Source organism: Colletotrichum costaricense, assembly GCF_030867565.1.
Source record: "Colletotrichum costaricense strain IMI 309622 chromosome Unknown Scaffold_1.1, whole genome shotgun sequence".
NCBI classification, from domain to species: domain Eukaryota; kingdom Fungi; phylum Ascomycota; class Sordariomycetes; order Glomerellales; family Glomerellaceae; genus Colletotrichum; species Colletotrichum costaricense.
In genome coordinates, this window is record NW_026848230.1 from 287,610 (window position 1) to 311,924 (window position 24,315).

General features: G+C 52.8%; 9 protein-coding genes across 9 annotated transcripts; 4 read left to right on the forward strand and 5 right to left on the reverse strand.

The window, feature by feature from the left end:
* Positions 1 to 419: 419 nt before the first annotated feature.
* CCOS01_00115 (uncharacterized protein) lies at positions 420 to 2,165 on the forward strand (the record flags this gene model as incomplete). Its single annotated transcript, XM_060448312.1, has 4 exons — positions 420 to 613; positions 716 to 866; positions 931 to 1,258; positions 1,330 to 2,165. 4 exons carry the CDS (start codon positions 420 to 422, stop codon positions 2,163 to 2,165), a joined length of 1,509 nt encoding a protein of 502 aa, XP_060319750.1.
* Positions 2,166 to 2,945: 780 nt separating this feature from the next.
* CCOS01_00116 (uncharacterized protein) lies at positions 2,946 to 5,276 on the forward strand (the record flags this gene model as incomplete). Its single annotated transcript, XM_060448313.1, has 2 exons — positions 2,946 to 4,447; positions 4,499 to 5,276. 2 exons carry the CDS (start codon positions 2,946 to 2,948, stop codon positions 5,274 to 5,276), a joined length of 2,280 nt encoding a protein of 759 aa, XP_060319751.1.
* A 419-nt stretch (positions 5,277 to 5,695) lies between these two features.
* On the forward strand, positions 5,696 to 6,923 carry CCOS01_00117 (uncharacterized protein; the record flags this gene model as incomplete). Its single annotated transcript, XM_060448314.1, has 4 exons — positions 5,696 to 5,943; positions 6,014 to 6,107; positions 6,165 to 6,303; positions 6,373 to 6,923. 4 exons carry the CDS (start codon positions 5,696 to 5,698, stop codon positions 6,921 to 6,923), a joined length of 1,032 nt encoding a protein of 343 aa, XP_060319752.1.
* A 286-nt stretch (positions 6,924 to 7,209) lies between these two features.
* Positions 7,210 to 9,007, reverse strand: CCOS01_00118 (quinate permease; the record flags this gene model as incomplete). Its single annotated transcript, XM_060448315.1, has 4 exons — positions 7,210 to 7,367; positions 7,433 to 7,954; positions 8,020 to 8,838; positions 8,908 to 9,007. 4 exons carry the CDS (start codon positions 9,005 to 9,007, stop codon positions 7,210 to 7,212), a joined length of 1,599 nt encoding a protein of 532 aa, XP_060319753.1.
* Positions 9,008 to 9,672: 665 nt separating this feature from the next.
* CCOS01_00119 (uncharacterized protein) lies at positions 9,673 to 10,809 on the reverse strand (the record flags this gene model as incomplete). Its single annotated transcript, XM_060448316.1, has 1 exon — positions 9,673 to 10,809. One exon carries the CDS (start codon positions 10,807 to 10,809, stop codon positions 9,673 to 9,675), a length of 1,137 nt encoding a protein of 378 aa, XP_060319754.1.
* Positions 10,810 to 11,489: 680 nt separating this feature from the next.
* On the reverse strand, positions 11,490 to 15,051 carry CCOS01_00120 (D-isomer specific 2-hydroxyacid dehydrogenase; the record flags this gene model as incomplete). The annotated part of the gene is made up of 4 exons (XM_060448317.1): positions 11,490 to 12,636; positions 12,687 to 13,116; positions 13,863 to 14,507; positions 14,589 to 15,051. 4 exons carry the CDS (start codon positions 15,049 to 15,051, stop codon positions 11,490 to 11,492), a joined length of 2,685 nt encoding a protein of 894 aa, XP_060319755.1.
* A 1,348-nt stretch (positions 15,052 to 16,399) lies between these two features.
* On the reverse strand, positions 16,400 to 18,401 carry CCOS01_00121 (glutamyl-tRNA synthetase; the record flags this gene model as incomplete). The annotated part of the gene is made up of 3 exons (XM_060448318.1): positions 16,400 to 17,894; positions 17,949 to 18,116; positions 18,181 to 18,401. 3 exons carry the CDS (start codon positions 18,399 to 18,401, stop codon positions 16,400 to 16,402), a joined length of 1,884 nt encoding a protein of 627 aa, XP_060319756.1.
* Positions 18,402 to 19,069: 668 nt separating this feature from the next.
* On the forward strand, positions 19,070 to 20,027 carry CCOS01_00122 (ribosomal protein L1p/L10e family protein; the record flags this gene model as incomplete). Its single annotated transcript, XM_060448319.1, has 2 exons — positions 19,070 to 19,308; positions 19,370 to 20,027. The coding sequence occupies 2 exons, from the start codon at positions 19,070 to 19,072 to the stop codon at positions 20,025 to 20,027; spliced, it is 897 nt and encodes a 298-aa protein (XP_060319757.1).
* Positions 20,028 to 20,236: 209 nt separating this feature from the next.
* On the reverse strand, positions 20,237 to 21,172 carry CCOS01_00123 (uncharacterized protein; the record flags this gene model as incomplete). Its single annotated transcript, XM_060448320.1, has 1 exon — positions 20,237 to 21,172. One exon carries the CDS (start codon positions 21,170 to 21,172, stop codon positions 20,237 to 20,239), a length of 936 nt encoding a protein of 311 aa, XP_060319758.1.
* Between the last annotated feature and the right edge of the window lie 3,143 nt (positions 21,173 to 24,315).

Genomic DNA, 24,315 nt, shown 5'->3' on the forward strand with positions numbered 1-24,315 from the left:
TTGATTATTCGGTATCTCCCATGGACACATTTATTTGACCTAATCTGTATTACCAAAAGTTCGTGCCTCCTGGTCTACAGCACATCACTCGGCATTGATACCGAGACCTAGTGTGATGGCTTTCTTAGTCTACCCACCTAGTATGAGTTGGCTTGAGATTTTGGCGGGGGAGCCTTCCCCGTGGGGTAGGCAAACCTCTCTCCGGATGTCTGGATGATATTTTGGTCCACTTGAGACAAGCTCACAATGACTGGAATAAGTTGAACATAAGTCCATTATGATCTCCTACGAAAGTGTGCGAAAAGCCGTCCTCAAGAAGCTCAAGTTGTAATTTTGAGAAGCCCTTCCTCGGCCGTATCGACTCTAATCAATTCGCCCAAGAGTTCTTCACGGGTTCTTTACAAGACTCTGCTGTCACCATGTCAGCTACGCGCCAAGAAGCGAAGCAGGATCCAACCCACGTCGAAGACGCCAAGCCTTCTTCCGGCGGTCGAATGGAAGAGATTGATGTTGTTGACGACCTGAAGTTGGGAGATGGCACAGCCACGGTCACTTGGACCAGCGAGGAAGAGGGCTCTGCCTTGAGAAAGCTCGATTGGAGTCTGATACCCCTGTGAGTACCTTACTCTTGGCTAGCAGGAAAGCTCTGTTCGTCTTCTTGGCCAGGACCTTGCATTAAGACAGTTTCTATTTACTGACAACATTGTCTACGCAGGCTCGGAGCCCTTAATTTCTGCTCTTACATTGATCGCGGCAATGTCGGGAACGCATACACTGCGGGCATGGGGAAAGACTGGGGTATTACTTCGGACGATTACTCTTGGATCGTGACCGTTCTATACATTGGCTACATCTTGTTTCATTGGGTAAGACTCTCTCTACAGACTCTTCAGTCTCTGGCTTCTTGTCGCTGACAGTCGAATCCCCCAGTTAATCATCGTCTGGACCTTCGTTCCCTTGCCATTATGGACTGCAATGATGGTTTCTGGATGGGGCGCCATGAGCATGCTTCAAGCAGTCACAACCAATCTCGCAGGCATGATGGCTCTGCGCTTTTTGATTGGAGCTTTCGAGGCTGGATTTATCCCAGCTGTCGCACTATACTTGACCTTCTTCTATCATCGTGGTGAGATGGGTCTCCGATACGGGCTTTTCATTTCATTCGCACCGCTTGCGAGCTGTGTTGCCTCTGCAATTGCTTACGGCCTGCTGCACGTGAAGGCGTCTATTCACAGCTGGCAACTCCTCTTTCTTGTGGGTAAGTGTGGCAAGAACCATGTTCTACCTAAGTGATACTCAAAGTTATTGACTGACTCATTAATCTTCTAGAGGGCGCCCCAACGATAATTCTCGCCGTCGTGGCATACTTCTTCCTCCCTGCCTCCCCAGCCGAGTGCCGTTTCCTCAGCTCCCGCGAGAACGAGATCATCAGTCAGCGCGCCATAAAAGGCCGCGGCGAAAAAAGAAGCGGAAAGTTAAACGGAAAGCAAGCTTTCGCTGCGTTTTTCGACTACAAGAACTACTTGCAAGCTATCATCATCTTCAGTCTCAACACCGCCTTTGGATCCCTTCCGGCATACCTACCCACGATTCTTGAGGCCATGGGCTTTACTTCACTTCGTGCTCAGGGTCTGTCCGCTTGCCCCTACCTGACCGCGTATGTGGTCTGTGTCTCTGCCAGCTTTGTTTCGGATCGTCTTAGGAGTCGAGGTATCTTTATCGCCTTGTTCTGTTCCGTGGGGGCCATTGGTTATGTCCTGCTTGCAACAATCCACAGCACTGGGGTCCGCTACTTTGCAACTTTCCTTGTTTGCGCGGGAGTGTTCCCGGCGGTTGCCATCACCTTTACGTGGGTAACGGATAATCAAGGCTCGGCATCTAAACGCGGCGCAGGTTTGGCCTTGTTCGGTATGGTTGGACAGTGTGGGCCTATTCTTGGAGCTCGTTTGTTCCCGAAATCGGCTCAACCTTGGTATTCCAAGGGTATGTGGATTTGTGCTGGACTATTGTTTGGCGCGGCTATCATAGCTGCTACTCTCAGTCTTTGCTTAAGATTGCAGAACAAGAAGCGTGACGAGAAGTACGGCAAAAGCGATCTGGACTATATTCCTCCAGAAGTTTCCGAGGAGGGCGATGACCATCCTCTGTACCGATATGTTCCCTGATCTCAGCTGTCAAGGACTACATAGAACACACTTAATCAACTCAGAGGTGCCGAAGTGCCTAGATACAAGATTTTGGTGCAGAGCACATAGTCAGGAAATCCAACTTGGTTACAACGCTCTTGAGCACTGTGCAATGATTTCAGCCACATTCGCTTTTTAAGCTCTATTGGAAGGAGGAGTACGTCCGAGCTGTCTACATGGGCACCAACCTTGCTGAACCTTGTATATATTGATAGGACGTAGAGCCTAGCCTGCGGCGCCAGGCATGAGGATATGCATTACGTACAATAGATGTAACATGTATGATCGCTTCGGCATAATGATGATGAAGTTCTAATATGTGCATCAAATTCTCTTTTGCTTGACACGGCCCCAGTTCTCAAAGCTACTATGTGAGGATACACCTCTTCGCACTTCCCCTTCTGTCTCTTAAAGCCCATACTAGGGGTTTTGTCAGTCCTTGATGGTTCGAGCTGCTGAACAAAGAAATTGGAATCAGTTAAAAAGGAGGAGGGAGCGTTTATGTTGGCCTAGGCAAATAGGATCACGTCTACGTGGTGTGTTAGCGGCATCCCGTCGGCATCTCCTCGCTTCCCCGCAATGAGGAGGCGGCTTGTGGGGAAATGCCGTGAATACTGTTGAGACTTCACATCTCACCTTCACAACTTTGCCAGTATATTCGGCTCGACTTGCCACATCTTTGCCTGATCTCGGTCTCCTCACTTTACAGTAATACTGAATACTCCTCAGAAAACCACCGAATAACTTTCTGTCCGGCCTATGGCAAGCTCCGACGGAAGTGAAGATGCCGAAACCGGTCTGCAAACGCCGAAAGCACAGATAGCCTCCGCCTCGGCATCTTCTGCTACCCGGAAAGCTCGCCGCTATGGATTCGCGTGCTCAAGCTGCAAAGCTCGCAAGGTCAAGTGCAGTGGAAATCGGCCCATCTGTACGGGATGCCGCCGGTCCGGGGAGACTTGCAGCTGGCCGGCACAGAGCTCGACCGAGTTCCGACTTCGAGAGGCAAATGCTCGCATTCGGAATCTAGAGGCATCAATGAGGAGTCCGATTCGGTCTTCCAACGAGCCTCAGCCAGACCTCGAGACACCTGATACCGATATTACGAATCCCGGTACGGCTCGCAGCCACCCACTATCTCACGATGGTAGTCGAGCTGCTGAAGCCAATGCCGACACGGAGGGTTCGCTTTGGTTCCAGGTCGGCCTCGGAGAGGACGGTACTGTCATCTATAATGGTCCGACAAGTCGCTTTCATGCTGGCTCCCTTGAGGAAACCCACCTGACCGGTGAACATCAGGATAGCGACCCAAAGCGAGCACAAGTAGAAGTTTTACAGTCTCAGTATGCTTTGATGGACTCGGTGTGGCTGCCTCTGATCGCTGCGAAGCCAGCAATGAACGGCACCGGCATCGACACCACTCTCGGCATGGCTCTTCTTGATATCTATTGGACGTGGCTACATCCACTTCATAGCTGTGTCTACAGACCTATCCTCATGATGGATCTGGCTCTCGGAGGACCATATTGCACCGATTTCTTGCTCCTATGTATCTTAGGTCTAGCAGCTCGACATCTGCCTGAGCAAGTTACCGCAGCAGCTGGAGTGGGGAGAGGCGACCAGTTCATCGCACGCGCAAGGGAGCTGTTACTGAAGGAAATGACGGCCATGAAGCCAGCGATTCCTACAATTCAGGGGTTGCTGATTCTAGGCGGGCGCCAGTGTGCCATGGGGAAAAGCTCCGAAGGTTGGTTATACACCGGCATGGCAGTACGGATGATGAAAGACATTGGGCTTCACCTGGACATCACTAAGCTCTCCAGGCTTGAGAGATGGACACCTGCTGAGATAGAGACTCGAAAGAGGCTGTACAACTCAGCTTACATCTGGGATAAGACACTCAGCCTGGCCCTAGGCCGTCCGCCTTCTCTGATACGACGTCCTTACCCTGCTCAGGATATACTGGATAAAGTTGACGATCAACGCTCCTGGAAGCCTGTTCAAGCTACCGAAGTCTCCGAAAACTTTGTTGCTTCGCCTTCCTGGACGACATCAGCCTTTTGTGCGTTTTGCCGGCTTCACGAAGCCACTACAGATATGATGTTGCTGTTCTCAAGCACAAGCAGGAACGAGGAGTTCACTACACAGATGGAGGAGCTTGACAGCAGGATATGTCAGTGGTATCATGAGATTCCGAGTCCATTGAGAATCGAGGACGCATCCATGTTGGATCAAAGCCCTCCCCCACATATTGTGTCATTGAAGTAAGTTCTCGTCGCTCTCTCTCAGTAGACCCGGTTTTGACACAAGGAAAGTCTCCTTTACCATGCTCTCCACATTCTCTTAAGAAGGCCGTATTTGAGCTCTTCCGACACCACAATCAAGGAGAAGGCGCTCGAGGTCTGCGTACGCCATTCGAAGAAGATTCACTCGATTCATTCACTATCCTCAACGACTTTCCCTCATCGACTAATGACGTATCAAGTCAGCTACTGCATATATACAGCTGCTACAGTTGAAGCCGAAGAGCTGAAAAGAGCATCAACTGGTATCGAGAGAGAAAACGCGGCAGCCAGGCTTGCAGCCGCATGTCGTATACTCCAGCAGGAAGCTTCACATACCCCCGGAAGCGGAAGAAGTCTCGATACCATTCGTCGGCTATTGAGCAACGGGCAACCCCGAGTTGTAGACGTTGGCAACAACTCGGATTGCAGACACAATGCTGTCTCGAATTCTTCTGAGAACTCCCATCAAGTCGAGCCGCGTCAGACAGAGTCACTGAACCCACGAATGGGTGGTGTGCAAAGAGGCAGTATGGGCCGTCATATCACTTCAACTAGAAATCACCCGGCGGCACAAAATGCCTCACAGCTTTCTTCTGCTGTCGATCCAGAGGTAGATGAGAATGCGTTCTTCACGGAGGGGGGCAGCTGGAGTAACGATGTTAGTTACGGTGGGACAAACACAGGGGCCGGATTTCAACCGGACGCGTTCCCATGGGGAGTTGCAGATCACATCTTGGGCGATTCTGGCATGTCGTTCTCCGGCACGAGTCTAGTTTGGCCATCTGGATCCCACCTCGATGGCTTTTAAAGGGAAAGCTAGCGTATGGCCGTCAACTACTTTGTAATACAATTGATACTGTAACATTGAAGCCACTTTCAATGGAGAGGGGATGATAAGCCGGCGGGATACCGGTAAGCTGGCTTGTTCCCATAGCTCCCGGAATTGTGAACGCGGCGGAGGTTGTCCGAAGGCGTTGAAGCCTCGAGTTCCTCTCTGCGGAGCATTCGGATGCATTTGAGAACATGCCGAATTGCCTTGGACTTGTGGGTTGGGGGTTGGTGTCAGCCGGAAAGAATACCGATCTTGCCGAGATCGCCGTCACTCCTAGTCGCAGCCTGCGGGTCTCCCCAAGCCGACCTCCAGCTGACCCTCGGCCTGTGATCTCGGTCTACCTATGAGCATGTTCAGTCTTGAGCATTATTAAAAGCTTCTTTGGAATAGATACAATGGTGTTTGAAACACAAGGGAATTCACTGTCTTCTCCAGCTGATTCAGCCATGGGCAACTTTAATTCAACCGAAGTAAGCACCCGGCCAAGCTTTGACTCTTTGCCGCTCCATGTGGGAGATCCGAAAGCATCAGCGTGGGGATTATGGGGCGATGAAGATGAACTCGGGGCTCTCAATCTTCTGAACCCAGCTTTGGTCAAGAATGCCACGAGTGAGGTGGTCATAGGCGAGACAATAACGCTCAAGTAAGTACACTTGACAGGCCATGTGAAATCTCTCTTCAGTTTCAGCGCTAAACAAGCTCTTATACTACAGTCTTCCATTGGATGCCTTTATACAGCCAATGAACCCAGTTCGAAAGCCGTGCGAACACCGTATCATTCCAAAAGGCAACGCTAATGACGACGAGGTTAGTCTTCTGAGCCATGGCTCGCGGTCGCGAGTCTCTAACAAGTTGCGGGAATAGATCTCCATCAATACGCAAGGCGCAACGCATTGGGATGGGCCACGACATTATCCTTACCAAGAGCATATTCAATATTACAATGGCGTGACTCAAGATGATATTTCAGGGCCCGATAACAACACTAAACTCGGTATTCAAAGTAAGAAGAACAACGCCCAAGTCCTGCTTCACAGTCTCTAAGACCGCTTCCTAACGCTTCGCTCACTAGATATGGCAAGGAAGTCCATCACTGGCCGCGGTGTTCTACTTGACTGGTACTCCTGGGCAACCGAGAAAAACATCACCTTTGACCCATTTTCAACCTTTGGCATTCCCCTGTCTCAACTCCAGGCCGTAGCAAACGCTCAGAAAATCGAGTTTCAACAAGGCGACATCCTACTAGTCCGAACAGGCTGGCTACCGGCGTACCGTGCGCTCACCGTCGCTGAACAACTTGCTTTACCCCAACGGCAAGTGCGAGCAAGTTGTGGCGTCGAAGCAAGCGAAGAGGCGATTCGCTGGCACTGGGATCATGCGTTTGCTGCGGTGGCCTCGGATACTGTTGCGTACGAGGCCTGGCCGAGCCCAAAACCATGGGGCGTTAGCATGCATGAGGTGTTCCTGAGTGGTTGGGGCATGCCGATTGGAGAGAGTTTCGACTTGGAGAGGCTCGCTGTAAGGTGTAAAGAACTCCAGAGATGGTCTTTCATGATGGTCAGTGTACCTTTGGATATACCTGGCGGAATTGCTAGTCCGCCCTCAGCAGTGGCTATCTTGTAGTCTAGGCACCTGAAGACTTCGGTGACCATCATGTCTTGAAAGTATCGACGAACAACATGATTTCATTGCCTCATTCATTTCGCTGCCATGCCTTTTCCGTGAACAGTGGTCTTATGATAAGATCTATAACCACGCACGTATCATCTAAGTCAACCGCAGATTGATAAGAAAACTAATTGCTTGTGTCTACGCGCAACGGACTTGTGGTAATAAATAGAGCGTCTTTCGGTTAGTAATGCCAACAGACTCTTCTTGGAGATGAGAGGATGCCGTGGTTGAAATCACACTAGGCCATGTCAACCACCTTGACTTCGCCTTTGTCTATAGATCCTCTGGGCGACATTGGAGTATTCGTCGACAGGATCGGCCTTCCCCTAAGCTGTGCCCAAACAACCACATGTGTCGGCCGCGAAAACAGAATGTCCATATCCTCCAGCGAGCGACCTATGGTCAGATTGTCAGCATAAAACATGAGCGTAGAGGCATTCTTGGCGATAAGTAGAACTGACCTTTTGTCTCCAGAATGAAGAAGAATGACCAAACGCCGATAAAGATCAAGAATCCTCCAAACATGAAGAACGTCCCGTACCCGAGGTCGGTAATCATGAAAGGAGTGGCTCTCGCGACAATGAAGGAGCCCAACCACGTACACGCGGTAGACATCGCGACACAGAGCATCCTGATATCCAAGGGGAAGATCTCGGATGCGTATGTCCACGTGATTCCCTGGATAGTGGAGCAGATGATGAAGGCGTTGAGGTAAATGCAGACCATGGCAAGATAACCCCACGCATCTTGTTGAATGACACCGCTCGCTGCTTTGGCGGTCGGATTAGCAACCATGACATACCCGCCCACGTACCAGAGGGGAATGCTGCCAACGAAAGCACCCCATAGAAGTCCGCTGCGACGGCCGAGACCCTCGATGACCCATACTGCGAACAGAATCATGCCCAACATCTTTGCGATCCCGTAGATTCCGGTGCTGAATAGCTTGTTGCTGGTTCCAGTGATTCCAAGGGTCTCGAAAACTGATTTAGGGTGTCAGCCTCGGGTACGGGGACAGAGACAGATGGTTGTCCTTTAGAGTCATTACCGTAAACGCTATAGTACGTCATTATGTTGACACCTGTGTAACTTTGCAGAAACATGAGAAACGTCCCAGTGCCCACGCGGTTTCTCGTGCCAGGAGCAAGGAGTTTCTTTAGTTGTTGCTTCTTGCTGAGTCGGACGGTGCTTCGCTCCTCAACTTGTTGTCTTATTTCGCTCATCTCATTTTGGATATAGGGATGATCGGCGGGGAGGCTTCGCACGTATACCAGAACCTTTTCCGCGGCCTCGAAGTTATCACCTCGAGCCAGCCAACGGGGTGATTCTGGACAGAACATGATGCCAACGAAAAGAAGAAAGGCCGGAAGGAGCTGTAAGGCCAGCGGCACGATCCATTGCGCCTCATTCTCAACTTCGATAGTACGGCTCGTGCCGTAGTTGATCCAGAACCCGAGCATCCCGCCGCCCTGAGAGAAGATCTCAAAAATGCCCACGAGGCGTCCGCGGATACTCGGCGGTGACGTCTCAGCGATGTAGACCGGAACCGTCATGGTAGCCATGCCGATACCAAGGCCGCCGATGGCGCGGCCACCGATGACAAGTTTGAGGTCGCCGTTGGCTCCGGACATCATGGCTCCGCCTACACAGAAGATGAGAGCCGCCATCATGATGGCCTTCTTGCGACCGTACTTCTCGGCAACGGGGAAGGTGAGGAGGGCACCGAAGAAGGCGCCGACTTGAAACATGGAGGCGATGTTGGCTAAGGAGTTATTCTTTTCTTGGATGGTCATCTTGTCGATGCCAAAGTCGCGGACGAAGGAGTCGAGAGCCATTGTGCCTCCTATGACGGCCGTATCATAGCCCACTGCAGATCTCTATTGCGTCAAAAAGGGCAATGAACTGAATATTCGGGTTCTCCCAAGATCTCACTTACTGGATAAGGCCGCCATGGACGCAACGAGAGCAATGAAGTGGATTCTCCAGTTGCGAACCTCGGGGGGGTCGTTCGTCCCCTTTGCTGAAGCGAAACCCATGGTGAAGAAGGTATGTGCCTGAGATATCAACACGATTCTTTGTAAAGTCGTCTGTCGTCACGTTTGCAAGCTGATGAGCTCAGATAACCAAGACGCCCCTTTACGATGGCTGATCCATATTTATAGAGGTGGCAGATACCAAGACAGAAATCTAGACCTGGCATCCAATCGACACCAGCCAATTAACCTTGAACGAGGATCCGGGGACAGATCTGGAAGCCCCGCGGGATATCGTGCGGAGAGAGAACATGCACCTTGTGAGCTTTCCCCCCGCAGGATTCTGTTTCGCGTATGAAGAGTTCGAAGAGTGGCTGCAGTGCCATGATTCTCAACGGTATCGTGCGTGTGATGTTGGCCAAGACAAAGATACCGACGCTCATAACCGGACGAAAGGCGTTGCTTGAGGATTGGGCGGGGAACATCAGGAGTTGGGGGGGCTTGCATCTTGTGTATCTTTCGTTGAGTAGTGATTCCGAAGTGTCGATGTAGATCAAGATGCCGAAATGCTTGGCCAAGGCGGACTCTTCGGCATTGTAAAGACTTCTCGGAAAAGAAGCTATCTACGCATGAAAATAGATACGATGGAGATAATTGCAAGGAAAACTGTCACCGCGGCGATGAATGAGTGTCGGCTTGTATTTACTTGCTGCTATCTCGTCACACAATCAATGCAGTAGTGGTGTCTCCTCGCTAGCCGAAGGTCTGCCCTCTTCGTTAGCCTCTTCTTGACCTCCAACGACATCAGAAAGCCACTGCTTCAGACTCTCACGAATCTCGGTATCTCGGTATATCCATGCGATACAAATACCGGCACCCGGTCCGAGTGGGATGGTGCCAAGGACTGCGACCAAGGGGACCTTCCAGCCAGTCTCAACGAAGAGCCAATACAGGACAGTCAAGCCGATGAAGAACATGTCAATTTCAACGAATTTGACTGTAGCACGTGTCATCTCCTTCCTGTCGTCCCACTGAAACAGGCTCCAGATGAAGTAGACGTGAGAGACTGCGGAGCAAAGAATGGGGATGAGGTAGACGAGCAGAAGCGAGACCGTGTGAGACTCGAGGTGGAAGCTGCGGTGCTGGCGCTTCTGCACACGCAAGACGGCCCATCTGACGGCTTGGCGGATCAGTGACACCCAGACGGGAAAGAAGAGCCAGAAAACGATGATGACCGGGGAGTTGTAGATGAGCATCAGCAGGGAGGGCAGAATGAAGCCCCACGCGACACTGACGGGGATGGCGATAATTTCCGCATCGACAACGAGATGGCGCGAGTCCTTGCCAAAGTCGGGATCCTTGGATGCGGCGCTCTCGACGGCCTCCTGTCCGGCCCTCTTCCGAGCGAGCAGGATAGATCGCGAGCGGTGGAAAAAGGCGGGTAGGATGACAAGCTGCCAGACTACAGCTCCACCGATGAGGTTGAAAACTAGCCATGGGCCAGTGGGGTTCGCAATAACGACGTTGGGCGCGTTACAGACGCGTGCGGCCTCGATGGTGGTAACGGTCATGAGGCCTGCGATGAAGGAGAGGATGGCGGACATGCTGGCAAAGGTCCGCATGGAATCGAGCGCGCTCTGGAAGAAGCTTATGGCGAAGCAGACGGGTGGGCCGAGAACGGGAACTTTGCTGACGGCCGGCAGGCGAGCCCGGGCATCGCATTGTGAGTAGAGGAGGGCGACGTTGACATCGGAGTGGATGAAGAGCGACGCGAAGGTCGCGATGGCGAGGATGATGGGCACCACGAGCAGGGCGCGGTAGGAGAAGACGTGGATGGGCGCCGGCCAGCGCTTTGAGGAGGCCATGATAGTTCACGTCAGCACCGATGAGGGTACCAGAGTAGTCAGTATGTTCTGGATGAGTCCGTAGAGTCGCAAGATGATGCCGTCTCCTGTCTGGTTCACGACATGTTCATTCCAACTCTCACTGTCTGCGCTCAGCTCAGCTCAGCTCAGCGCACTTTGAGCTGAGGCTCGTGACAACATTGGCGCACGTGCCGCCTGCTGCCCCTCATTCTCAGTCATCTGCCAACGCCTCCCTCTGCTGCACTAAAACTGAATGAGATGTCTCTTAAGAGTGAGATGCGCATCACTGAAACCCCCGTGGATTTCACATATTTCACATAATAATCATCAATGATTGTCGCTATGAAGTAATTGGATGCTCTAGCTAAGCTCCGACGTGAAGACTCACACAGCAATCTCAATCGTCTGTAGGTCTCTCAGAGGACATTGGGAGACGGCCGCTGAAAATACAGTGTTTAGAAGACGGAACGCAACAATTACGCTGTCGTTGATGCTGTACGAGCGAATGACGCCTATTGTTTGACACAGCTGTTGCATTGTAAGGCAAGCCTTGACGCCAAGTAAAATTGTCTTATGAGATCTTGATCTCATACCCAATGTTATGTCCCAAAGCTAGGACTGAAGAAACACGTTAACAGATCTTTCCAAGCACCGGTGGTGAGACCATCATGAGAGCGGTGTCAACACAAGGTTACGGACGAGAGCTGAAATCCACCAGAAGAGGCTTCTCCGTACATGATGCCGTAAACGAAGCAATCCCCGACGAATTCCCATAAGTCCGCATTACCCCTTCTCTTTGAGACTTGACGGAGTAAGAAGGGATGGTTCCCGCCCGAAAGAATCCAAACATTGTCTTCTGGCTTCAAATTAGGCGAACCAAGGCCAAGCCGATTCTCCTGCGTGATGAAAAGAACTTGGTAACAGAGCATCCTGTCCTCCCACCACGGACCCCCGTGCCAAGACTCGTCCGTGACGCGCTCACGATTCTCGCCAAACTTGCCCTGGATAAGGTTGTTATATTGATACATGATATCGTCTGTACCGGCTTGGTCCTTGATAGCGTCTTCAAATCCCTGTCTCCAAAGGGACTGTCGCGTGTGCCTCAGGTCCATCAAGATCGTAGCCACTTTGTCAACGCGAATGCCGTCCAAAGTGAGCAATGTGAGATCTTCTACTTGCTTGACTAGTGGCTTGAATCGTGGTAGTCCACTACTGGCATGAAATTGCCTCCAGGCAATATCATGTGTCCAGAAATCGCTGGTGCAATTAGAGTCCTCCGGCTGGGCCAAATCCAGGACCCAGGTAGGCAGACCGGCCGTCTCTCTTTCCCCTCTCCAGCCAATAAGAGGCTGGAGATTATCTCGAGATCTCAGTAAACTGACCATGAGTCTTGAGAATAAGACCACAATATCGAGGACGTAATCCGTTGGCCTGATATCAGGCAAGTATGTCTTGTCGAGAAGCGCCCAGATGCCAAACAGTTGGTCTTTCGGATATGTGGACCTCCTGTCTCGGAATCGCCATAGTCTATACAGGGAGTCGGTTCTGGACTGGTTCCAGAGTCTGGCTTGAGCAATGCTGAAGACGGGTATCGTGTATGGACTTGTATGATGCCTTGGGTACATGGCGGTGCCCTCTTGGAACAGATCGACAATGTTGTTGCGTCGCGGGTGCTCATCTGGTTGCACCATGTGGCTCGCTGCGTCCATGATTGCTTGGAAGCTGATCTCGAGTGGTCCCCAGAGAACCGTGGCTTTCGGAGGCAGACAGACTTCCTGACTATCCAGATACGCTGCCACCATTCGCAGTCCATCATCGATTGTAATGCTGCCCCGGCGGTGAGACCATTGCCAGCAACGCTTGTAGCAATTGGGTACTGTCCAGGCCAACCGAGATCCTCGTCGTGCGGCTGCCCTGCGATGATGCGCAAAGCGTTCAAGGCCGCTCTTGCAGCCAGTTCCGCTGCGACGCTGCTATCCCCTTTCACTACTATGTCTCCCATCCAGACCAAACAATTCTCGCACTCGCCATAGATGCGATGCATGAGATCGATCTGATACTTCTTCTCGTCTTCGTCATTCTGGTTGATACAAAGAGCATCTGCCCAGATAACAATTGGCTCTCGATCATGGCGGATACGTCTCAAAGCTCCTGCCAGACTCTTGTTGATGTTAACTTGAACGCCGTTCACAATTACTTGAGCCTTTGCCTCACGGTTGCCCCAGACATACGACAGGGCGTTGTACGTTGGCCTGTCATCAAGTCTGATAGTGCTGCATGTACAACGAAGTTCCTCTGTCTGTCGACCTGGGAGGATCGTGAGCAGGCGAATGTGGGTTTTCGGAACGGGCAGCTTTGCGATCCAATCAGTTGGATTGCTTTGCACATTGCTGCGCTCAGTATACTTCGAATGTTTCCCATTAAATTTCGCAAGATCCGTCGTGTCTTTGCCATTGAACAAGTTTGATGTGCTTTACTACGAGGCGTGTGTTTAAGGCATGGGACAGGGCTCCCTTTGAAGCCTGAAAGACAGGCTTTTGCTCACCATCTCCAGGCAGACACGCAAGTCAGCCTCATTGGGCTGAGGAAGCTAGTATGAGTGGCTGAGCGAGCTGAACAACCGGGATCAAGGTCTAATCAAGTTGAACAGGATACTTGAGATCAATGTCTCACCAAAAATAACGTCTATCTAGCGGATATGCGAGGTCCTTACTCGCGTTTTCCGAACCTATGAACAAACCTCTTTCGGGGACTCACCTTCGATATGTTTTGCTTCTCCTCTAGATTCAAAGTCCACGATATGAACATGATTGCTCTAGCCGTCATGTAAGTCAGCAATAATTTTGCGGGTACCAAGTCGTATGTATCATCATTCAAGTTCAATAAGTAGCTTCTCTCTCCTGCAAAGATCAAACCCTCTATGCAGCTTATTTGACTCCAAGGAAAGACATACCAAGTCGTATTCTACTTCACCCTTCACTGCTTCAGATAATGCAGATTGACAGGCGTAATCGGCTGCCCTCCCCCCAACACGGCCATAATATTCCTCATACTCAACTCCTCGAACCCCTTGTGCGTCTCAACCGTCCCTCCAGCATTGTGACATGTCAACATGGCCTTCGTCCCCGCCATCTTGAGCAACCGCGGATGCGGCCTCGGCTCATCAGCATGCACATCCAACGCAACAGTCCCAATCTGCCCAGACTCCAACGCATCCGCCAAAGCCTCCTCGTCAACCAAGCTACCCCTTGCGATATTCACAAACCTCGACCCAGGCTTGATCCAAGCCAATGACTCAGCAGTGATAACCTTACCACCAGCAGGTGTGCACAGCACAACACAATCCGAGACGCGCATCAAGCTCTCCATGGTCTCGTGAAACGTCGCGCCAAACTTGGCTTCCACGGTGATTGGGTCTTTGCGGACGACGTCAAAGTAGTGTACTTTCATACCAAAACCGACGCCGAGACGCTGCGCGATCTGCTGGCCGATGTTACCCATGCCCACGAGGCCGAGGACGTGGCCGCGAAGGGTGTGCGAGGCGGCCGTGGCGCGAGCGTGGCAGTCTTGGAAGGCGGACGGGTCTGGGGCGGATGCCGTGCACCAGGGGAGATGGCGGAAGGTTGAGACGACAAGAGCGACGGCAAAGTCTGCTACTGCTTCGGCGGCGGCGAGGCCTGAGTTGCAATAGATGATGCCTTTTTGTGTTAGTATTCCCAAATCATATCTGATATGTTTCACTCAATAAAGAGCGACCTGGGAAAAGGGGGAAGGCCCACCTCGTTCACCGAGAAGTTGCGTGTCAGCCCAATCGAACCCGGCACCGGCACTCGCAAAAACCCGACAGCTCGCCGGCAGCAGCGGAATCAGCTCGGCGTCCCACGTACCCATCTCGCCGCCCGTGCCCCAGAACGGCCGGAAGATGGCGGAAAAGTCGCCCCACTTGCCGTCCCGTAATGCGGCAGCGAATGCGGGGCGCTGTCGTTCGGGCGTCGAGGGGCGGATGATGTCGCATTGCGCGGAAAAGGCGGCGTAGGTTTCCGGGTTGTACTTGATCGGGTCGCCGATGTGTAGGACGCGGAGCTTATGCGTGCCGTTTTTCGTTGCTGCTGATGCTTGCGATGCTGCCGTTTTGGGTTCTACTTGACCGCCAGGATGGGGGCGGAGGACAGGCGACGCGGAGAGAGGGGATTGAGATTGTGGTGTTGCTGGGGGCCAGGGTGTATTGTTGGGCTCGGCCATCTTGACTGAAGCTTTGGGGCTGTATTTCTAGGGTTGGTGAAGGAAGGATCTCACCCTCAAAAAGCTCTGGTTGACTGCGACGGAAACGACCTTGATAAAGTACCCAAAGGTAATGAATGGGCGGACTAGGGTAGCTCGTTAGCTGCAGGAGATAATGCAAGATTCCGATACTGGACAGGTGTAACTCGGGGTCTGATAAGGCTATCAAGGAATGGCTCTGATTTCCAGAATTGTAAACCACCAAAAGTTGCAACGTGTATAGCTTCTATTTAAACTGATGCAGGACGATGGTGGAGGATTGGTGGAATCTCATGCAAGAGTGTCGGTGTGAGGATGAGGCGAGATCAGGTACGCTTCGTGGCACGATGGGAGCTTCTCCCGATCTTGGCCGGGAATGTCGCCCCACGCTTCCGGTTCGGCTGCATCGAAGGACTACGCCTTTCTTATTCTGGGGAATTACGAGGTGAAGAGTCGTTTGGCTGGGTAGGCTTCCAGACATGTATAATTTGGTGCGCGGATTCTTCAACCGGACTGGGACCGGTGTCCTCAAGCCGGTACATCCAGACTAAAGCCAGACATGAATGAGCCGGTCCAGTAGAGTTCGAAACATTCAGTGAATGGCTTCTCAGTCTAGTGTACAAAGCTGCTCATCCGCAGGCAGCTTCGAGGCACGAGGATCGAGGTAGCTGTTGGGTCACCGAGGCTAGCCACCAACGGCTCAACCCAACCCACCTGGCTGTCAGTGTTAGACCCCGCGATTGGCGATCCTTACAGAAGTCATGCGGGAAGCAGTGGGGTGAGAATAATGAACGTTCTAGGCTGCCTCAATCGCGGGGATGAATGTCTGGGGTTAGAGTTAGCTGATGAAGGCGAATGGTCTGATTGTCTCTCCATGCTCGCCATTCACTGCTCAGGGGTCTGCAGGACACGCAACAGACATTTCTCACTTTTCGGGCGCAAATTCCCCGTCCATACAACTATGGTTCTCACTGACAATATACTGCTGATGCAAGGAAGAGTAAATAGAATACAGACATGTAACCTAACTCCAACACTAGGTGCTATAGTCTCGAAATCGATCTCATTCTCTCTAAGTATTCATTCCTCGGCGAAACGTGTGACTCTGCTTGTCTTTGTTTGTGCCTAGCATGATAAAACTATGGAGCGACACACAACAAGCACTAGATGACGAAACACTTCACAGGAATGTATCTTCTGCGATATTTAGTACGCATACGGTTACGGGGCTTCAAGAGTCACAGTGACCAGATCATGCTTTTACTTAATACTTCAATTCTTCATGTCTTTCATGGCCTGAATCTTCCTACAAATGAAAAAGCGAAATAACTTATTTGGCCTTGCCAGTGGGAATGTTGAACAGAACGACCACGTCACCCTCATCCAGACCCTTGTCCACGCGGTAGAAGCCCCGTCTCTCGAGCTGGATAATGTCGTCCTTCTTCAGCTCACCGACACCAGCATCGCACAGCGCCGTCTCCATGGTCGACGTGTTGGGGTTGAGCACCTTTTCAAGCACGTCGTCCTCCTCGAGCTTGTCCTTGTTGATGAGATAGTCAAAGTCCCAGAGCTCAGCCTTGACGAGCTTGGTGCCGGCCGTCGACAGCCACGTGACCTTCTTCTCGGTCGTCTTGAAGTCGCCCTTGAGGTTGAGCTCGACGCTGAGGTCGGTAATGGGGTCGGTGGCGCCAATCTCGCGGGCGAAGGCGTTGCCCCAGCCCATGAGGGTGAACTCCTCGTCCTTCTTGAAGCTCTTGACGTCGGCCTGGTCGAGGATGAGCTCGTTGGAGAAGACAACCTTCTTGGTGCCGACATCGGGGTTCTTGGGGTGCTTAGGCTTGTCCTCGGTGCGAGGAGTGGCGGGAGCGTCGGCACCGGTGACCTTGACCTTGACGGCATCCTTCTCCAGAATGGCGGTGTGGCGGGGGGCGATGGGGTCAATGACCTTCTTGTTGATGTTCCAGAACGACGCCCAGTCCATGTTGACGACGTTTCGGGAAGGGCCCTGCTTGATGATGAACTCGCGGAGGGCGGGGATGGTCATACCGCGTCTGCGCACACCACGGATGGTGGGCATACGAGGGTCGTCCCAGCCCCAGACGGTGCCCTGAGCGACGATCTTGGCGAGCTTTCTCTTGGAAAGGAAGGTGCGGACGAGGTTGATACGGCTGAAGTCGTGCATATAGACCTGGCGCAGCTTCAGGGTGTCGATGAACCATTGGTAAAGGGGGTTACGGTCAGTGTACTCGGTCGATCTCAGGGCGTGGGTGACGCCCTCGTGAGAGTCGACGACGGGGCAGGCGAGATCGTACATGGGGTAGATCTTCCACTTGTCACCGGTGCGGTGGTGCTTGTTCTCAACGTTGCAGCGGTAGATGACGGGATCTCTCAGGGCCTTGTTGACGTTGTCGACGGAGATCTTGGCACGGATGCAGTTATTCAGGCCCTCGGGGGTGCCCTCTTTCATGGCCTCGAAGATGCGCAGGTTCTCCTCGACGGAGCGGTTACGGCACTTGGACTCGATTCCATCGGTTCGCTCGTTTCGCATCGTCTCCTGCTCGGTGTCGTCGGCGTAGGCGTGACCCTCCTTGATCAGGCGAACGCAAGTCTCGTACAGGTAGTCGAAGTAGTCGGAAGTGTAGGAAAGGGAGTCGGGGGTGATGCCCATCATCTTCAAGTCCTCAACAATAGCATCCTGGAACTCCTCACTCTCCTTGGCGGGGTTGGTGTCGTCAAGACGCAGCAGAAGCTTGCCCTTGTAGGCCTCGTGGGCGAAGTAATCGCTGAGAAGGGCGGCCTTGGCGTGACCGATGTGAAGGTATCCTCTGTTACATGGTTAGGAGGTTGTCTATCAGGTAATGTTTTGAGGGAGGACCAACGAAGGCTCGGGAAGGAATCTGGTGACAACTCCGGCCTCGGCGTTCTGAAGAGCAAGAGAGTAGCTGGCACCCTTCTTGCTAGCGGCAACGACCTTGGCCTTGCGCTCAGCATCGACAGCGTTCGTCTCAGCTTGGATCTCGGGGTAGGTGACTTCGACAAAGGTGAACCTAGCAACGCGAGTTAGCGCCGGATGGACATTGATTGAAGCTAGGAGCACGAATCACGACGCACCAACGAGTAAGGTTGGCCATAGTTCCCTTGCGAATGAAGCCCATAGCGACCTTGTTCAGCTTCAGGGTCTGCCAGATCTTGGTTTCGGTCTCTCCCAGCGAGTACCCCTCAACAAAGGTGCGCAGCGTCAGGTGCTTGTCGAGGGCGCGGAGGTGAGGCTCGATCGACTTGAAGTCGCCGGCCAGGGCGGTGGGGAGGGTCTGGAGCTCCTCGGCCTTCATGATGGCGGTGTTTGGTCCAATTGAGGCGATGAGACTATCGGAGGGAATCGGTGGTCAGGACGGTCCTGGTGTCTCGTGAGTCAAATGTTTAAAGTGGCTGATATTTCGTGGTGGGGTTAAAAATCATGGAGGGGTAACATGACGGCGCACTCACCGAGAGCACTCGGCCGAGACGGTCTGATTGGTGGCACAGCGAGGAGCTTCTCCTGTAAGTCGTTGTGGTCTGAGGTACCTCAATGTTTAATAGCTTCGTAAGGCTCTTTCTCTCCCGTAGTCACGAAATAGTTGATGCACTTGACAGAAATTAAATGAAAATGATTGCACCTTATATAAACATCTTTCCAAGTTTCTTGAAAGCCTTTCAACTGATGGCAACTAATTATGACTCTTCATCCAAGGTAAAGCTCTGATGACAATGGTGTGTTTCGAGGCAAAGTGTACGTATCTTCACACCGGGACCGGACCGGTCGTAGATACGTACCTTTTTGGAGGTGACCGGGAGGTGTGGGCACCACAGCTCGATAAGATAGCCGATAAGATACTGACCTTGTGCCTGAACAGTTAGGCCACACCAATTTTTCTGCAGTCTTTGGCCAGAGCTTCACGCGAGACGATCCGAGGTCTGGCGTAGCAACCCCAAAAAGATCACAGATACCCAGAGCCCCGTGATGGCGTCAACGAACCAGTGCATGGCCTCAATGGCCCGGCTTAGTCTCTCAGCTTCAGCAAGACCGACAGCCTCCACGATACCACGGTTCCTCATCCCTTCCGTCGCTCAGCAGACACGATGCGCGAGTAACCAGGGGGGTAACAAGAAGACGGACAAGAAGAAGAAGAAGCTCTCCAAGGACTTCAAGACCTACAACGTCAAGAACTGCCCTCAATTCTCTCTTTGCGATGCCATGCGGTGTGTATATCCTGTGCAAAAGATGTCTTCCAATTGGTTCTTCCAACTGACCTCGACATAGCTACCTCCGCGCATTCGAAGTCGGCCGCCCTCCCCAGTCCATCAAGTACGAGATCCACGTCCACCTCAAGACGCCCAGAAATGGCGCCGTCGTCAAAAACCGCATCCGTCTCCCCAACCCCGTCAAGTCCGACATCCGCGTCGGAGTCATCTGCCCCGAAGGAAGCCCCATCGCCCAGCAGGCCCTGCAAGCCGGCGCCGTCGTCGCGGGCCAGGAGTCCGTGTTCGAGGCCATCAAGAACGACAACATTGTCTTCAACCGGCTCATTTGCCACACCGACAGCGAGGCGGCGCTCAACAAGGCCGCCCTGGGCCGCATCCTCGGCCCCAAGGGTCTCATGCCCAACCGTCGCATGAAGACAATCACCGACAACATTTCCAGCGCCATCCGTGAGACGATGGGCGCCGACAACTACCGCGAGCGTACCGGTGTCATCCGTATGGCTATCGGGCAGCTCGGTTTCACGCCCAAGATGCTGTCTGCCAACGTCAAGGCGTTTGTGGCCAGCATCAAGTCTGATCTCGCGGAGCTCGAGACGCACAAGGAGGTTCACGAGGTTGTGCTGAGCTCTTCCCAGGCTCCGGGCTTCAGCTTGAACGGAAACTTTGACTCTACAGATGAGGAGGTCACGCCGGCTCACCTCTCCAACGTCATGTAAAGATGTATAAAATCCAGATGAAAAAAGGGCAAAAAGAAAAGGGAAGGGTGTTTAGATGAACTGTATCATAGGTGTTTGTATTACACTTGTATCAAAGTGGCATAGCGCTCTAGAACATGTTTGGAGACTTTAATTTGGGTATCATATGCATCGCTACTCTGTGACTGCTGGCCTTTTTGTGCTGTTCGTCGTCTGCTGCTCCGATCGGCTCAGCTGCTCTTGAGGGCCCTGATCGCCTCAGCCTGGGCGTCAAGCAATCCGTACAAGCCCAAGTACTTGACTGTCCTCGCCTGGCCCTTCTTGCCCGCCTTGCGTGCTTCCTTCATCGCCGTGCCGAGATCCAGGAGAATTGTGTTCCGACACCTCACCATTCGAGCCTCAGCCTTGACCACAAACGGGGTATCCCTTCCAATAGCGTCCGCCAGAGCTTCGACGATGCAAAAGTCTTGCGTAAAGCCAGCCAGCTTCGCAGGGCTGCTACCCACCAGCCCGCCCACATCATCATCATCCTCTTCCTCGTCAGACTCCTCGCTATCATCCGCGTCCCAGTCATCATCTTCTTCCTCCCCCTCGCCGCCGTCACCCGTCTTTGCCCTCCCAGGCAGACTCGCAAGCGAAAGCCGCTCCTCGAGCGAAGACACTCTCTCATCCAGCTCAAGCATCTTCCTCCCGGTCTCAATACCCCTCCTTACCTCTCTCAACTCCCCGCTCAACCCCTGAACCTCCTCCCCGCGCGTCCTCACTTTCCCCTTGATCTCCTCCACGGCCCTCCGGAACCCGAGCATGGCAACACGCACATTCTCAACCCTCTCTTCGCCGCCGCGCAGCTCGTTGCCCAAAGACAAGAAGGCGGTGTAGTTCCCATTGACGAGCTCCAGCAGCTCGGCGCTGATGGCGGCGCTGCGGTCGCGGAGCTCTGCTTTGAGGTCGTCGAGGGTCTGGTGGCGGTGCGGGAGGGCGGAGAGATAGTTTGCCGGGTGGAAGCCGGGAGCAAGGAAGTCGGATCGCGGGAGGGCGGCGGGGAAAGGGAGCGGGGCGTCGTCGTCTTCGTAGCCGGAGCCGGAGGCGACGGAGGAGGAGGATGAGGAGGGGAGGTGGAAGGCTGCTGTTTGCCGCGTTGGCGATTGGATGCCGAGATTGGCCATTGCTTCTGTGTGTGGTTCGCCGGTTTGCCCGTTGCTTTGGGGTTAGGTTGGTTGGTTTGTGCTTGCAGCCTTTCAGATTGGCGACGGCGGCGGCTCGGTGGTTGAGGTTCGGCGCAGAGATGTCGTAGCTCGGAGCAAAGGCGACGTCAAATTTAGGCAAGGTAGCTATCTCGAAGCTAGAGGACCGGGATCGGGAATTGTTGAGGAGCTTTGCTGTCGAGAGGTGGGTGGTTCGAATTGCAGCTGTTGGTCGATTTTGGGCGGGATGGAGTTGGATAGGTACGGATAGCTTAACGCAGCTTTCTCAGAGGTCCACAGCTTGGGTTTCGCGGGGGTCACTGTGGGAATTGGAAGTGGTTGAACAGTGCGTGGGCCACACGTATATAGTGAAGTGACTGAGGTAAGGTACCTAGCCCCCGCCAGGATTCCCACAGTTCTCACTGCATGTGGACACGGTTGCGCAACCTTCAAACAACCCAAGTGGTCACTTTTAAGTCTTTGACCAGTCGTGAATGAGGATTTCGAGTGAGCGAGAGATAGTCACAACGGAGAGTTGGTTCAGAGATGGAGTCGGTGCTGGGATTGGATAAATCTAAACCCTGCGGTCTCTCTGGCAGTGACGATGCGGCGATCAATCTGCTCGGCTCTTACGACGATGACCGCACATCATCATCTCTGATGCGGTCATTGGCGAGAGACAGTAAAGTCATTATTCAAGACGCGCTCACCCAGTTACTCCTCGAAGTCTGCTTTGTGTAGAGCATAACAGGTAGTCACCTCAGGTAAGCGGCTAGGAAAAACGACATTCCCGTTGTGAAGAGCTCAACTGGACTTGGAAAAAAACAGACGGAGGCCGAAGTGCCCGCTGCGCTTGGCGTTGCCTCGTAAGAAAGGGATCCCTTGTGAAGCCAAAGCGTTCTCGGAGTCCACCCTTGGGCCAGCCTGTCAGGCAAAGACAAGTTCGTGTAATTAGTGCAAGCCGATTATTGCCGCCGTCAAACCTCGTGAGATGCGAGGTACCGCGGCAGCCATGGACGGACGGATCCAGTAAGGGTAGCATTGTAGTACCAACCTACGGATACCTGGCTCTGAAGCACTCCACGATGTACGTAAATGTTGCTCTTTTTTCTCGCGTGGCTCGCACCCTCCCATCACCCACTTCCGGGGCCCTCCACTTGGGATCAGCCTATGTGGGATGAAGGGCCGATCTGATTACGCACAGTCACGAAGTGAGAAGTGTTGGGTCACGGGTGGTTGGCTCGTCGATAGTATCCATACAGCAATGGAGACTGGGAGACTGGAGACAGGGTGTAGACGATCCCGAAAGCAGACGTTTCAAGCGATTCCCCTAAGCCTTGAAAGTAGACTGGAAAAAAAATGAGCGTCTCATGTGAGCCTGCAGAAAGGAAGCGGCGGCTGGGGGTTCGGGGGGTGAGAGATCGAATGGCCCAATGACGGGCGAGTGACACGAGGTGTGAGTGGGATGAAGGATGCAGGCAGTCAATACGGATTGGAGCTGGAGGCGATGGTGGGTGGTGACATCTTATCAAGTACCTCTTGATCTCCCTGATGAACTGCTCCAAGGCCATTGGACGACTGGCGGTGACACCTGAAGCAGGTTCCATTGAGGCATAAATCCCCGATTATCAGGTACCTCTTTTTTTTTCGGCTCAAGTTACTGGATGGATACAGATCTTGCTGTGCCATTGATTGTGTGTATTTTATGCGACTGAATTGTGCAAGTTCAATCAAGACCTCGGCGATCCTGACTCGTTGGTCTTCGCTTTTGCACTCCGTAGACACTGCCGAAAAGCCTCATCAAACTTTGTGTCAAATTGATTTCCCCCGCTGGTTTTTGTCTTTACGGTTGTTTACTCATGCCTTACGGAGTACTGCAAGGTAGATTTAGAGTAGAACCACGGACGTCTCGGCTTACGAGGGAGTCATCGGACAAAGGGCCGCTCTCATTTGTTGATGGAGCGACAGGCCTGTCCTACACTGTGGTGTTAGATGCAACTTTATCCCACGGTCATCACTGGTCACGCACATCATGCACTCGCCCGGTGGGCAAGGGCAGCGACATCGGCAGACCCTGAGATCAATTCCCTCGGGATGTGGCTACGCCTGGCACCCACGCAGTGTAAAAGACACAGAGTCAAGTGGTAGTTAACGGAAGAGTGAGAGGCTGGCATGGATGGGTGTTACGACATGGAAACTCAGCCATCAAGGGGATCAAAGCCCATCGATGGTGGATCGCGCAGTCAACTAGGGCGGTGATCCGTGGGAGAAGCCGGGCTGTGTAGCCCTGAAAGTCCCTACATAGTAACATTCATAGTGTGTTGTGGCCAGCCAAGCCCAAGAAACAAGGTCCGAGATCGCAGGGTCGGAATGGGGATGGAAGCCGGAAAGCCACAGGAACCATCGAACGATTTCCCCAGTGTGGGCTGGAGTGTGTGTTTGTGCGAGACACTGAGAGTGAGTAAAAACTATGAGTGAGAGTAGTGCATTTACTGTGCGGATGTCGGGGGCATTTTCCGGGTGAGTGAGAGTGTGAGAATACTGTGACTGAGGTCTGCGTGAGACTGTGAGTGAGTGAGTGAGTGAGTGAAATGGATGAAATGAGTGGGTAATGACCGGGCGAGTGAGAAGGCGACGTACCTCTGGCAGGCAGTGCCCGGGTAGGAAACAGCGAGAGAGAGAGAAAAAAAAAAAGAGAAAAAAAGGCTAGCGCAGGCCCTGGTGGGGGCCTTGCGAGCAAGATAATCTTATCAATCAGATCAAAAATTCCTTTTTGAATGTCGCCCTCCCCCCCTTCCCCCTTCGCCTTGGGCCCTTTCCCCCCTCCACTGTCCAGTTCCGCGCCGTCGCTCCAATCCCCTCCTTCCTCCCCACCATCCTCCGAAGTGTCGGAAGAAAGAGGAACAAGCCCGCAATCCAAACATTTCTTCACCTCATCAACATTGACTCTCCCACTTACACATACCGACTTGACGGTTCTATTTCCTGGCCTCACTTACACAGGCAAGTACCTATTACAACAAAGTCAGCTATCCGAACCTCGCTGCCGACATCATCTTCCGGAACAGTGTCTGTTCTGTCATCCACTCGGCAACACGCGCGCACCACCACATTCGTCTGCATAA